Source organism: Nansenia antarctica, assembly GCF_963989245.1.
Source record: "Nansenia antarctica genome assembly, chromosome: 11".
In the NCBI taxonomy this organism is placed as follows: domain Eukaryota; kingdom Metazoa; phylum Chordata; class Actinopteri; order Argentiniformes; family Microstomatidae; genus Nansenia; species Nansenia antarctica.
In genome coordinates, this window is record NC_137681.1 from 26,429,101 (window position 1) to 26,440,758 (window position 11,658).

The 11,658-nt window shown below is 45.5% G+C and overlaps 1 protein-coding gene across 1 annotated transcript; it reads right to left on the bottom strand.

Annotated features, from left to right (window-relative positions):
* Positions 1-188: 188 nt before the first annotated feature.
* cdk5rap3 (CDK5 regulatory subunit associated protein 3) lies at positions 189-11,505 on the bottom strand. Its single transcript, XM_080542074.1, has 14 exons — positions 11,379-11,505; positions 10,900-10,945; positions 10,539-10,670; positions 10,055-10,155; positions 9,917-9,965; positions 9,194-9,372; positions 8,707-8,843; positions 8,445-8,589; positions 3,325-3,441; positions 3,081-3,165; positions 2,733-2,821; positions 1,593-1,798; positions 1,066-1,237; positions 189-829 (listed from the first exon to the last, which is right to left on the bottom strand). The coding sequence occupies exons 1-14, from the start codon at positions 11,382-11,384 to the stop codon at positions 764-766; spliced, it is 1,530 nt and encodes a 509-aa protein (XP_080398200.1). The 5' UTR covers positions 11,385-11,505; the 3' UTR covers positions 189-763.
* Positions 11,506-11,658: the final 153 nt, after the last annotated feature.

Sequence of the window (11,658 nt, forward strand, 5' to 3'; positions counted from 1 at the left end):
ACACACACAAGAAGCAGATAACGCACCCGCTGAACTTGTTAGTTGTCTTGTTAAAAAGACTCAGGTACAATTAGCTTACTGGCTAACTTTGCTAGCATGAGCTGTCAAGCTAGATAGAGAGCTAAAGCCTCTGTTTTATACTTACGCGTGAAGGTTTAAGACCCTGTCTGCCGACAAGTCCACCTCCTTTCTATAACCATCAATCAAATCCAGCAGTTTTCTCATAGGTTTTATTAGCAGTACCCAATGTCGTTATGCACTCTCTTTCCCCATTCAATGATGGTGATGATGGCCCACCATGACTTGCAAAATGTCCAGCTTGCTGCTACCACCACGCCTGCACACAGCGCATGCGCAGAACATTCTAGGTCGCAGGGTTTTCATCACAGCACTCAACATCCCATATCCCCCATGTCCTCTTCCTCAGTTACAGTTAGTGCAAGGTACCACCTCTCTTGTCCAATAAACAGATCACAACAGCATAGGAGTCAGGTTCAAAATTATCAGGTTGAAAAATGGCACAAAAGCATACACAGTGTTGTAGAAAGTGGACACCTGTCTCTTGTCTGTAGTTTCATCTGTCTCCAGGTGTCATGGTGTCAATTCTTCCACAGGAGACATGAAACAAAAATAGTAATTCAACAAACATCCATAGTTTGTTTTATATTCAATAAAACATTTATTTTGTCCAAGGCAGGGATGATGGTGATGATGATGGAGATGATGATAAAAATATTGGTCGACGAACAGCAAATACAACAGCCTACAGATTGACTCCCATTAGGTTGACAGGCCGGTTGTTGTATCGCTTTGAAATGTCAGCTTCGATCTGCAAAACACAACAAGATCACAGGTCAACGATCTGTCATACGATAACAATGCAGTATTTTCTGGTAGATGCTAACCTTAACCCTTACCCTGGGCGTTTTAAATCTCAACTTCAACTTTTATTGACTGGCAGTAATGGTCAGCATTCAGAGCTGTTATCTGTCTCAACGCTTCCCATTACGACCTTGAATATCTACCAACACTACAGAGGTGGGGGCGGGAAGGTTATTTCAGTACCAGTTTCTGGAGCTCGCGGGTGCGGGTGACCAGCAGGTCGATGCGTGGCTCCAGTTTGGCCTGCTCCTCCAGGGCTTCCTGTCTCCTCTCTGCCTGAGAGGCTCGTTTCAGCACCAAGATGTCCGCCTGCTTCAGCTTCTGTCTCAGCACCTCTGAGACACGTTCAACATACCTGACAAACACACACAGAAACCTTTCAAAAATGACGGTAAGTAAAAAAAAAAAAAAGTTAATAACTAACTAACTAACTACTAGTTAACTAACTAAACCCTTACAAGGAAGAAAACATGACTGGAGGCCTAAACAGTAGTTATTAACGAGTGTGAGAGCCAATATACTGATGATGATGATGATGATGTGTGTGTGTGTGTGTGTCTGTGTGTGTGCGTGTCAAGCATATTGAGAGAGTGTGTGTGTGTGTGTGTGTGTGTGTGTGTGTGTGTGTGTGTGTGGAGCGAGTGTGTGTCTGTGTGTGTATGTGTGTGCGTGTGTGTGTGTGAGTGTGTGTGTGTGTCAGGGTGAATCACCGCGGCGAGGCCAGGATCATGAAGAGGTGCTGCATGCGCAGGTGGGTCAGCCCCTCCAGCAGGTGGCGCACCTCCGCCAGCATCTCCTGGGTGCGCCCGCGCGTCTGCTTCTGGATGACGGCGGGCGCCATCTGGAACTGGCTCATGGCCACCACGTCCCCCTCCTCCCCCAGCTCGCTCAGCCTCTGGGTCAGGAACACCTCCAGCTGCCAAACACACAAACACACGCAGACACACAGACGCCGTCTCAGACTCGACCGGGAACCTCAGCAGCGCACGTACGCTGAAACGCCGGCAGTATGGAAGCCGCGAGCGTGAGAGCCGCAGCAGTTGTCCGCCACGCTGCTGAGGTTATTCGGCTTTCCAGTGTGAACCAAGCGTCAGAGGCTAAGATCTCATCAACAACCTGAACCTGGGTCATGTCACCTGACAACGGAGACAAATGTCGAATTTAGAAAGCTTCCATTTAGCCAGACGCTTTTAATCCAATGGGATTTACAATTACAGAGATTACAGAGGGACATTCCTCCCTGGAGTAACTGAGGGCTAAGTGTCTTGCTCAAGGGCACACTAGTGGTGGTGTTTCATTGTATTGTCATATACTCATACAACACACAGGTCTAAAAAGTAATTATTTCTTTCTTTCTTTCTTTCTTTCTTTCTTCTTCTAGCATTGTGACTGCCAATGGCCCCTGGTCCTAGCACATATTTGTTTTTGTTACGATGACTGATGTATAGATGATTCACGTACTTTAGAGACAAGTGTATTTGTTGTAGGTCGCTTTGGATAAAGTAAGTAAGTAGCCTTGAGAACTGATGGTTCTCGAGCCTAATGGCCCTTAGGGGGCAGGAGCCTATCTCCTGTTTCCGTTGTGTGAGGCAGCTTGATGTACAAGTACACCCCCCTGGACATGACGCTGGTATGTCGCAGGGTCTTACCCCCCCCCCCAGTCCAACCCTTAATGCTGAGTGTCAAGCAGGGTGGCATCGGGTACCATTTTTATAGTCTTTTGTACGACTCGGCCGGGGGATCGAACTCACGACCTCCCGATCTCAAGGCGGACACTCTAACCGCAAGCTGGTGAATGTAAAGTCTGGTAATACAACAGATGAGTTTAGTGTTAGTCCTTGTTCTACTACCTCCATGAGCTCGTCGACGAACTGGCTGCGTGTCTCAGGGGTCTCCAGCACAGACAGGGCGTCCTCCCCCCGGGCCACGCCCTCAGGACCTACACAGTGACACACACGTCACTAACACGTCACAATCACTTCAGTTTACTATGTTCAGCTTTCAAAATAGTGTTGCATCTCCTGTTTGCCTTCAAGTCTTATTCCCTGCAATTATATATATATAAATATAATAATAATAAATACAATTTGATGAAATATTATCATAATAACATGTGTAGTAGTAGTAGTATGGTGCTTTAGGAAAATGTGGTGTTTTTGTCGATTAACTAATAGGTAGGAAATCTATGAAATACTAACAGTCAGTGCCCATGTCCACGATTTCTATTTCTATGGGGGCAGTTTCACCCCCTTCTCCCCAGTCAATGCCGCCTGCGTCTGTGTCCTGTAGAACAAGAGAGAAACAAAACAGCATATTGAAAGAAGAGTGCCGGTAAATAGAAAGAGAGTTTCCGTTCAATTACAGTACAGGTTGAACAGAAATACAGAAATCAAGAAACCAAATTCATCAACAGAACTAAACTATCCCCTGATGTTGTCTCACCTCAGGCTCTGGGTCCAGGCTGATGCCCCAGTCCACTGCTCCCTCCTCCACAGCCACGCCAATGTTCACATCCCCTGTTTCTGCTCCTGCACCACCGCCCATGTCTCCCCAGTCAATCTAATTTAGAAAAAATAAAAAGATAAACTTTTTTTTTCTTTTAAATGTGTGGGGCAGTCCCACTCACAGTTTTAATTTTATTGGACAGATATAGTGAAGACAGAGAGGAAAGTAAGGAGAAGAAGGGAGAGAGGGCATGTCAGCAGGGCATGGGCCGGATTAGAACCCATGCCGAAATGGGCATATGTGTGCACTGTAGACCGCGGTGCTAGACCACTGGACCACCCCAGGCCATGGTGCTAGACCACTGGACCACCCCAGGCCATGGTGCTAGACCACTGGACCACCCCAGGCCATGGTGCAGGGGCGGCGCTAGGGGGTGGCTACTGGGGCTCAAGCCCCGGATGTTTTCTGAAAAGTAGTAAGAGTAACGTGCAGTACCGGAGTCCAACAGAGAGGCAGCAGCTGCGCGACATTAGCCTGCATACTGCGTAGCCTGCCCTGCCCTGAAGAAGAAGTGATTTCAATCAGTGCCTGACTTGCACAATTGTAAGGATGGATATCCCAAAGTTGTTTTCAACAAAACAAGCGCCAAGAACTGTTGCAGCAGCCGTATCAGCAGCTGACAACAATGACTTCACCAGCAGTGATGACATAGATGATGTTTCAGGTTTGTGAATCTTATTAGAAAGGTGACTGACTCACTGACACTACTTTTCCGGTTTGCTAATGCTAGCTGGCTATCATAACATAACGTTATGTTATAATGAAAATGAAACATAGCAAGGTACTGTTACGGTACATGGTAAGAAATCAAACAAAGGATAATACTTATTCAAATAAAGTAATATTATACTTATAATACTTATTCAAATAAAGTGAATAACAGGCTGATAGTCTTTGATATCTGCACTCTGGTTGACTGAGTAACAAGTGAAAAAGAATGATGTAACGTTAATGTTACAGCTAGTAAACATGGAGTAACCACATTAAGTATGCCCTTATGGTAGTATGTATGTATACAGAACATGACTCAAATCTATCCTAAGATGTAACTCTAACTAACTAAGTTTGTTTAATGTCCCAGGGGGGATTTGATTTCACAGTACTATACACAGGCCAACAATACATGTAATATATCGTCATATAACACAGGACAAGACTCTAAATACAATATAAGTGGTGAGCACAGAGTCTGCCCTGATATACATACTGTAACATAACTAGTCTCAGCCCATCAATTATGTAATTCTATACAAATATAAATGATGGTGACTGACAGGGGGAGCTACGTGTGCTGACCTCCCTCTGTGCCCAGAACCACCACAATTAGTTTGCTTCATTAAAGGGTGTGAATGTATATGTGTTCTCCAGTGCCTTTTGTCCGCTTTAAGGTGGTGGTAAGTTGAAGGTTGAAGGCAAAAAAATTCGCCGCGCTCCGCGCGCACATTATATTCTCCCTCTGGGCTAAGCCCCGGATCTCCTACGATCCTAAATCCGCCCCTGGTGCTAGACCACTGGACCACCCCAGGCCAAGGTGCTAGACCACTGGACCACCCCAGGCCACGGTGCTAGACCCAGGCATGAAAACAGGTCGGGGTGAAAAAGGTGAGAAGGATATGAGACCCGGATCTTGCTAGGGCAGTCGGAGACTGAGAGCCAAAAAAGATTATTGGGGTACCAGAAAGAGACACATCATACATGCGGGCTCACAAAAGCTCTCCCTCTCACTCTCCCTCACTCACACACACACTCCAATAGGCTACGAGACCAGTGGCGTCATTTCAGCAAAAGCCACGATATGGCATGGTACCGAATGGGGGGGTAGAGGTGGATTTTTTCCCTCCAAATCAGTTATTCAATAGTCAATTTTAGTGAGTTGTTTCTGTACAAAAACGAAAATATGAATGTATAATTAAGTGCAAATAAAGTATCTTTACATGTTCACATGTAAACATACACATATGTTGTATAAGAAACTAGACTGACAACTTCTCATGAAATGCGCAAAAGTGCAGCTTTAATATAAGCTAGTACAGTGTTTCCCAAACTGTGGGGCGTGGGGGGTACTGCAGGGGGGGCGCGAAAAAAATAAATAAAATAATAATAATATATATATATACTGTATATACGCGATTCATGTGCACCCAAGCTCAACACATATATACCATATATCTGCCATATATCATACTTCCGTTATATATCGAAAAATATGATGATAAATACATATAAAACGGAGGTATGATATATATGGCAGTCTCACGCGCCTGTCACGTCTCCAGTACATTAGAACTTCGCATCCTTTGATACATATGGCGGGATGTAAGGATCTTGTAACTTCGCAAACAATGGCAAAATTGAAATAGTTTACTCTATGTTCAACTGCCGCGGCGAAGTTACAGATCCTTACATCCCGTCATATGTATCAAAGGATGCGAAGTTCTAATGTACTGGAGACGTGACAGGCGCGTGAGACTGCCATATATGTGCCGTTTTATATGTATTTATCATATCGTATATCATATTTATATCATCAAGGATCTTGACGGGATGTAAGGATCTTGTAACTTCGCAAACAATGGCAGAATTGAAATAGTTTACTCTATGTTCAACTGCCGCGGCGTTGCCTTTAATATACAAATATTGTATGACCCTCAGCCTGCTCACACGGCGCGGCTCCACGGTTCTTTGGTGGAAAGGCATTTTTAACGAACTCCCAGCGAAATCAAAACACGAAAATCTTCTGTCACTAGCTTTTCCAGTTGAACATAGAGTAAACTATTTAAATTTTGCCATTGTTTGCAGAGTTACAAGATCCTTATATGTATCAAATGATGCAAAGTTCTAATGTAGCTACTGGAGACGTGACAGGCGCCTGAGACTGCCATATATCATACCTCAGTTTTATATGTATTCATCATCATATTTTTCGGGCATTTAGCTCATTAAACGGCGAAAATCACTGGCGGACCTGGGTTGCGATTCCATTTAATTTACAGGGAACTATGTGTGAAAGGGGCTAACAGCTTGCAAAATAGGCTGACAACGCTAACGTTAGTAGTTATCTGTACTGTATCTGTACTGCACTTAGTAATGTTAGTACCAAATGTTAGTACCAAAGTTAGCCATCTATCGTTATCTAGCAATTTGTATTTTGTTAACGTTACATTCATATCTCAGTATTTGCGACTTCAGTCCTTGTCTTCTCTCAGCATACAAAAACATCGGCTGAGGTTCTGTCACCAATTTCTTCACCAAGGAGTTTCACGCGCACATTACAGTTTCAGCCCTTCACGCCTGCGCACCTGTTCGCTACGTTGCTTCGCTTTTGTGTAGCCCAACGGCCCATCAAAATGTTATCGTTCGAACGCTCAACGTGCGTTCCAGACTAATGGGCCGCTCCGCCCCCCCCATCCCCCCCAAGAAAAAAACAACTCATCGGATCTATATGATTCAGGGAAGTCACCTATTTTGGATTCAAAACGGCTAATTTCTACGAAAGGTGAGCGATTATCATGCCTGTAGACCACTGGACCACCCCAGGCCATGGTGCTAGACCACTGGACCACCCCAGGCCACATAAAAACAGTGTTTCCTCTATATGCATTTATTGGTGGCGGGCCGCCACGAATGAATTTCCTCCGCCACTAATTGATTCAGTCCACAAAAAAATAAATAATAATCCACCTCTGAACATTTTAGCTGATTAAAATATATCTGATCCTAGATCAGCACTATAATGGATGTTGACTAAAAGTGCACCTAAATCCACGCCCATCTCTCTCTAACCGCTGATCCAAAATCAGATTAATGACATTAAACATTCAGTTGACGACGTGACACAAGGGCTACTCCTGATTGGTCTAAATGTGAACCGGCATGAGAACCGTGCAGACTCAACCATCCCTGCTCAGCAGTCTTACCTGCCGAAATGCTCGGGCGCCTGTGTTTTCTCCTCGCAAATAACGGGCTAAAAGTCACTGGTAGTACCATCTAAAAGATACAAAAAGCTGATCTAGCTAGCTAGGTGCACAAATAAGATATCACGTTAAATAACTTCGAAAAATTAAACGAAAACAGCGACAGATGGATGGATTTTTCAAGAAAAAAGATGTCCCAGACACTTCAAACATTGCTGAAGCTAGCAGTGGCTATAAGCGATCCGAAACTGCATGGCTGGCAGGAGCAAAGGAGCTCGTTGGTGGATCAGCTAACAACGTTTATGGCGGGGTACCACCACCACCACCAGCTACAACTACAGCGGGAGAACAAGCAGCAGCTACTGTGCGCTGTGGTATGTACACCAACATATATTACTTTCGTTTGTTACTTTTATTTGGACTTTGGATTTTAAGACCACTTTAATTCATGAAAAGGTCCAGAGTTTCTTGTTGCAAACGGAGGAAGGACAAACAGGTGCGTTGAAACCAACACCCAATCATGCCAGGACGATGGCTAATTTGATAATTTTGATAGACATGATAGCCATCACATCTAGTTGAAAAACTGTCGCAAGTTGAAGAACTCGCGCAAGTTGGAAATACTCGGAAACTTTCGCCAAGTTGGACATACTTTTCCTGTTGTGTTTGAGACGGAGCCAAGACTGCTCGTTTGGAAGGACATTGGATCCGTGAGTAACGTAAACCTTCAGAGCTGATGGATGGAAACCGGTATCACAAGTTTATATTCTGTATTTTTATTTATTTTTTTGCCATCCTCCCTCTAGTTTTGGTTGAAATTAGGTCGTTGTTTTGAGCGCGCGTGCACGCTATGCGCGCGGACAGGGCTCTCCGCCACTAATGTAAAAATTCCTGGAGGAAACACTGTAAAAAGATACATTGAGAAACGTTTCACACAGAGTTGGTTAAATGCAATGCTGAACGTTTATCAAATTGGAAAATGAAGAGCTTCACATCACACTTCAGTTGTGATTACTTTTTATACATTATTAAACATTATTAAAATATGAGGCTACCTGCCACCTCATTAAGCATAATTAACTGCTATAGACTGAAATTTGCACCTTACTGAAATGATATGAAGTGAGAGACCGCCCAACCGACCGTTTCCTCTGTGGCTGTGTCCGGGGGAGCCTCCTCCATGACGGGTCTCTCCACCACCGCCGGAGCCTTCCCCGTCCTCCACTCGTACAGCGTGGCGTTGCCTCGTAGCTGCACGAACGTCAACATGGGCAGGACCGGCTCTGTCCTGGGGTAGGAGGGGGAGACCGCTCAATAAAGTGTTCTTCTGTTCTGTTACCGTACCGTGTTCGTTTCAGAACAGAAGGAGGGGGGGGTAAGGAGGGGGGGTAGATCTCATACTCACCAGTCACAGACAAAGTTTGAGAAGGCTGTGTAGAGGTGGACCTGCTCCTCTAGCTTGGCCGCGCTCCTCCCGATCTCCCCTAGAACGGTTGGTAGATCCTTCACCAGAGCCTGCAACTCCCGGGCCACATTCTCCCCCTGGGACGGACGGACGGACGGAGACAGACAGACAGACAGACAGACAGGCAGACAAACAGGCAGAGAGATTCTTGAGAATCTGCCCAAGTAACTCCCACACAACCATTGGCATCAATGCCTGAATCTACACAGCAGGTCAGGCTCCATGCACAGACCTCTCACGTTGAATCCTCCCACACCTAGAGCACATTCTACCTAGAGCACATTCTACCTAGAGCACATTCTACCTAGAGCACATTCTCCGCATTGCCGATGAGTGTGTTGAATGTTGACCCTGCGCCCCCTGCCCCCCCCCCCCCCCCCCCCTCCTCCTCACCTTGAACCCCCCCCCTCCCCCTCCCCATCCTCACCGTGATGCCGTACTGCTTGCAGGCGGCGTAGTAGCGTTCCCTCAGGTCCGCGGCGGCGCTCTGACACTCCACCTCGCGGCGGCTCAGGTCCTGCTGCAGCTGCTGGGCCTTGGCCACCTGCTTCCTCAGGGCGGGGACCTCGTAGCTCACGCTGCGACCCAGCAGGCTGGCCACCTCCGCTGGGGGGGGGGGGGGAGAGTCAATACTCTGATATACTAGCGACTGTAGCTAACTCAAGAGCAGAGATACACTAGCTACTGTAGCTAACTCTAGAGCAGAGATATACTAGCTATTGTAGCTAACTCTAGAGCAGAGTCAATACTGAGTTAAATACAGTAGCTAATATATCTGAGTATTGACTCTGCTCTGTCAACAACTCATCAAAGAGTCCTTTGCTGATTTAACAACCAAGGCTTAAGTCTAGTCCTGGACTAAATCACACTTTCCATGTAGAATTTCCATTGTAGATGAAGATTTAGTCTAGGATTAGGCTTGTCTGTGAAACCAGGCCCTTGAGTTATTGGCTGTGTTCGTAAATTCGGAGCCGGAGCGCACACTGGGGTTCAACGTCATAAAGGGACCCAGGAATTTTATTGGACAAGAGGCAATCCATGAGTGCTGATCAGATTTCCAGAGCGAATTTACGAACGCAGCCAGCAAATGCATGCACAGCCGTTGTGTCCACAGGAAACTACTGCTCTACACTGCTGTTATAGTACTTACCTAAATAAGCGTTGTCTGCCTCATAGAGGGCCACGATCTCTTGCCAGTCCTACAGCAACAAGACAGGGCAGAGAGATGGTTTGTAGACTGCTGAATTGCAGCACAACACGTGTGACGACATTGTTGTTATATCCTCACCTTCATCCTCTGAGAGGAGTAACTGCCAAATATGTTCTTGGATGAGGCTTCCGTCCCCCTCAGTATCTCCACTATCCTCAAGCAGTGGAAGTAATGGATGTCTGCAACAACAATACATACGTACAGTACATTACATGATAGCCCAGTGGCACTGTGATATAATGGAGAGAGCCAATGAAGATGTGAACTGTAATGGTTAAATGAGTGTGAGTGGACTACTATACTTTGTATACACTAAGGCAAGGTCCCTGTTTCGATTCCGGCCATCGACATATCCTGCATGTCATCCCCCCCTCTCTCTCTCACCCATACTTCCTGTCAGTCTCTACTGTCTCTATTCCTCCTCTCTCTCACCCATCCTTCCTGTCAATCTCTACTGTCTCTATCCCAATAAAGCAGAAATGCCCTAAAAGCATATACCCCCCCCACCCGTCACACTCCAAAAAATGGCTTTATGACATTGTAGTAAGAGACATGGACTCACAGGAGCCTGAGAGCAGCTGTTTGATCTCCTCGTTCTCCGGCATGTCCTGCATCGCAGCGTTGATCTTCTCTCTGATGCTCATCACAACCGTCTGCCATTTCAGACTGCAGTGTCGTCGGTCCACGAGCCACTCTGCAGACAGACAGACAGACAGACAGACAGACACACAGTGAAGGCATTAAGGAAATAGTGCATTAGCTATGATCACAAGTTCACAACCCTTTAGTAGTCCCATCAGTGTAGCACTGTGATCCAAAGGGTCATACTCAAAGGGCCATACTCATACTCAATAAATACGTAATTTTTTTTCCATCTTGGAATAAAACCACATTGTATGATGCATGCATAAAAACACTCTTACCACAAAGCTTACTGGTCTGGATGTCGATGGGAAGGTTTTGAACACTCTGTGGAGAAGGGTGTCTTGTTTACAATATGTTACAGGTGCATAGGACAGGGGTAAGGGATCAGATCCATGTTACAGGTGCATAGGACAGGGATAAGGGATCAGATCCATGTTACAGGTGCAGAGGACAGGGATAAGGGATTAGATGAGATTGGTTGTTCAACATTTAGTGACCAGTGGGCTGACGTCTCTAGTCACATGACCAAACAGGACATTGTGCACCATCTGGATGGATGGAAGAGGTACAATATGTGAGCGTTCATTAATAAAACATGGATTAATAAGACTTTAACTATGATCGTGTACAGTGCTATGTACTTGTTGCTGTCATCATGCAGGAGATAGGAGGATGGACATGAATCATCACATCAAACAGACACAGAGTTTGACAGGTGAACAGCGACCATGCAGGACCAACATCAGCATCGTATTACCTCCATCGTTTCTTTAACTGTTCATTCAATTGTTTGAGTTTGTAAATCCTTATTATTTATGGTACATTGCGGTTTGATTTCAGCGACTTCTTCTCCAAGCTGATCCACTATTGACACTGGATCGACACGTTACTCGTAGAGGAGCCAATAGAGAGACGCGATGTTGCACTGCCAGCCGAACGCAAACTCACATAAACCAATCAAATGCTACTATACTGAGGACAGGTTCTAATTGGTTCTAATTGAGTCTTACTGTTCCGGGTTGAGTGAAATGTTTACT

Coding starts and splice junctions, on each gene's coding strand:
- cdk5rap3 (XM_080542074.1), bottom strand. Junction 8,590..8,706: donor TCAAACTTTGTCTGTGACTG/GTGAGTATGAGA, acceptor CTCCTACCCCAG/GACAGAGCCGGTCCTGCCCA. Junction 3,166..3,324: donor GCCTGGACCCAGAGCCTGAG/GTGAGACAACAT, acceptor CTTGTTCTACAG/GACACAGACGCAGGCGGCAT.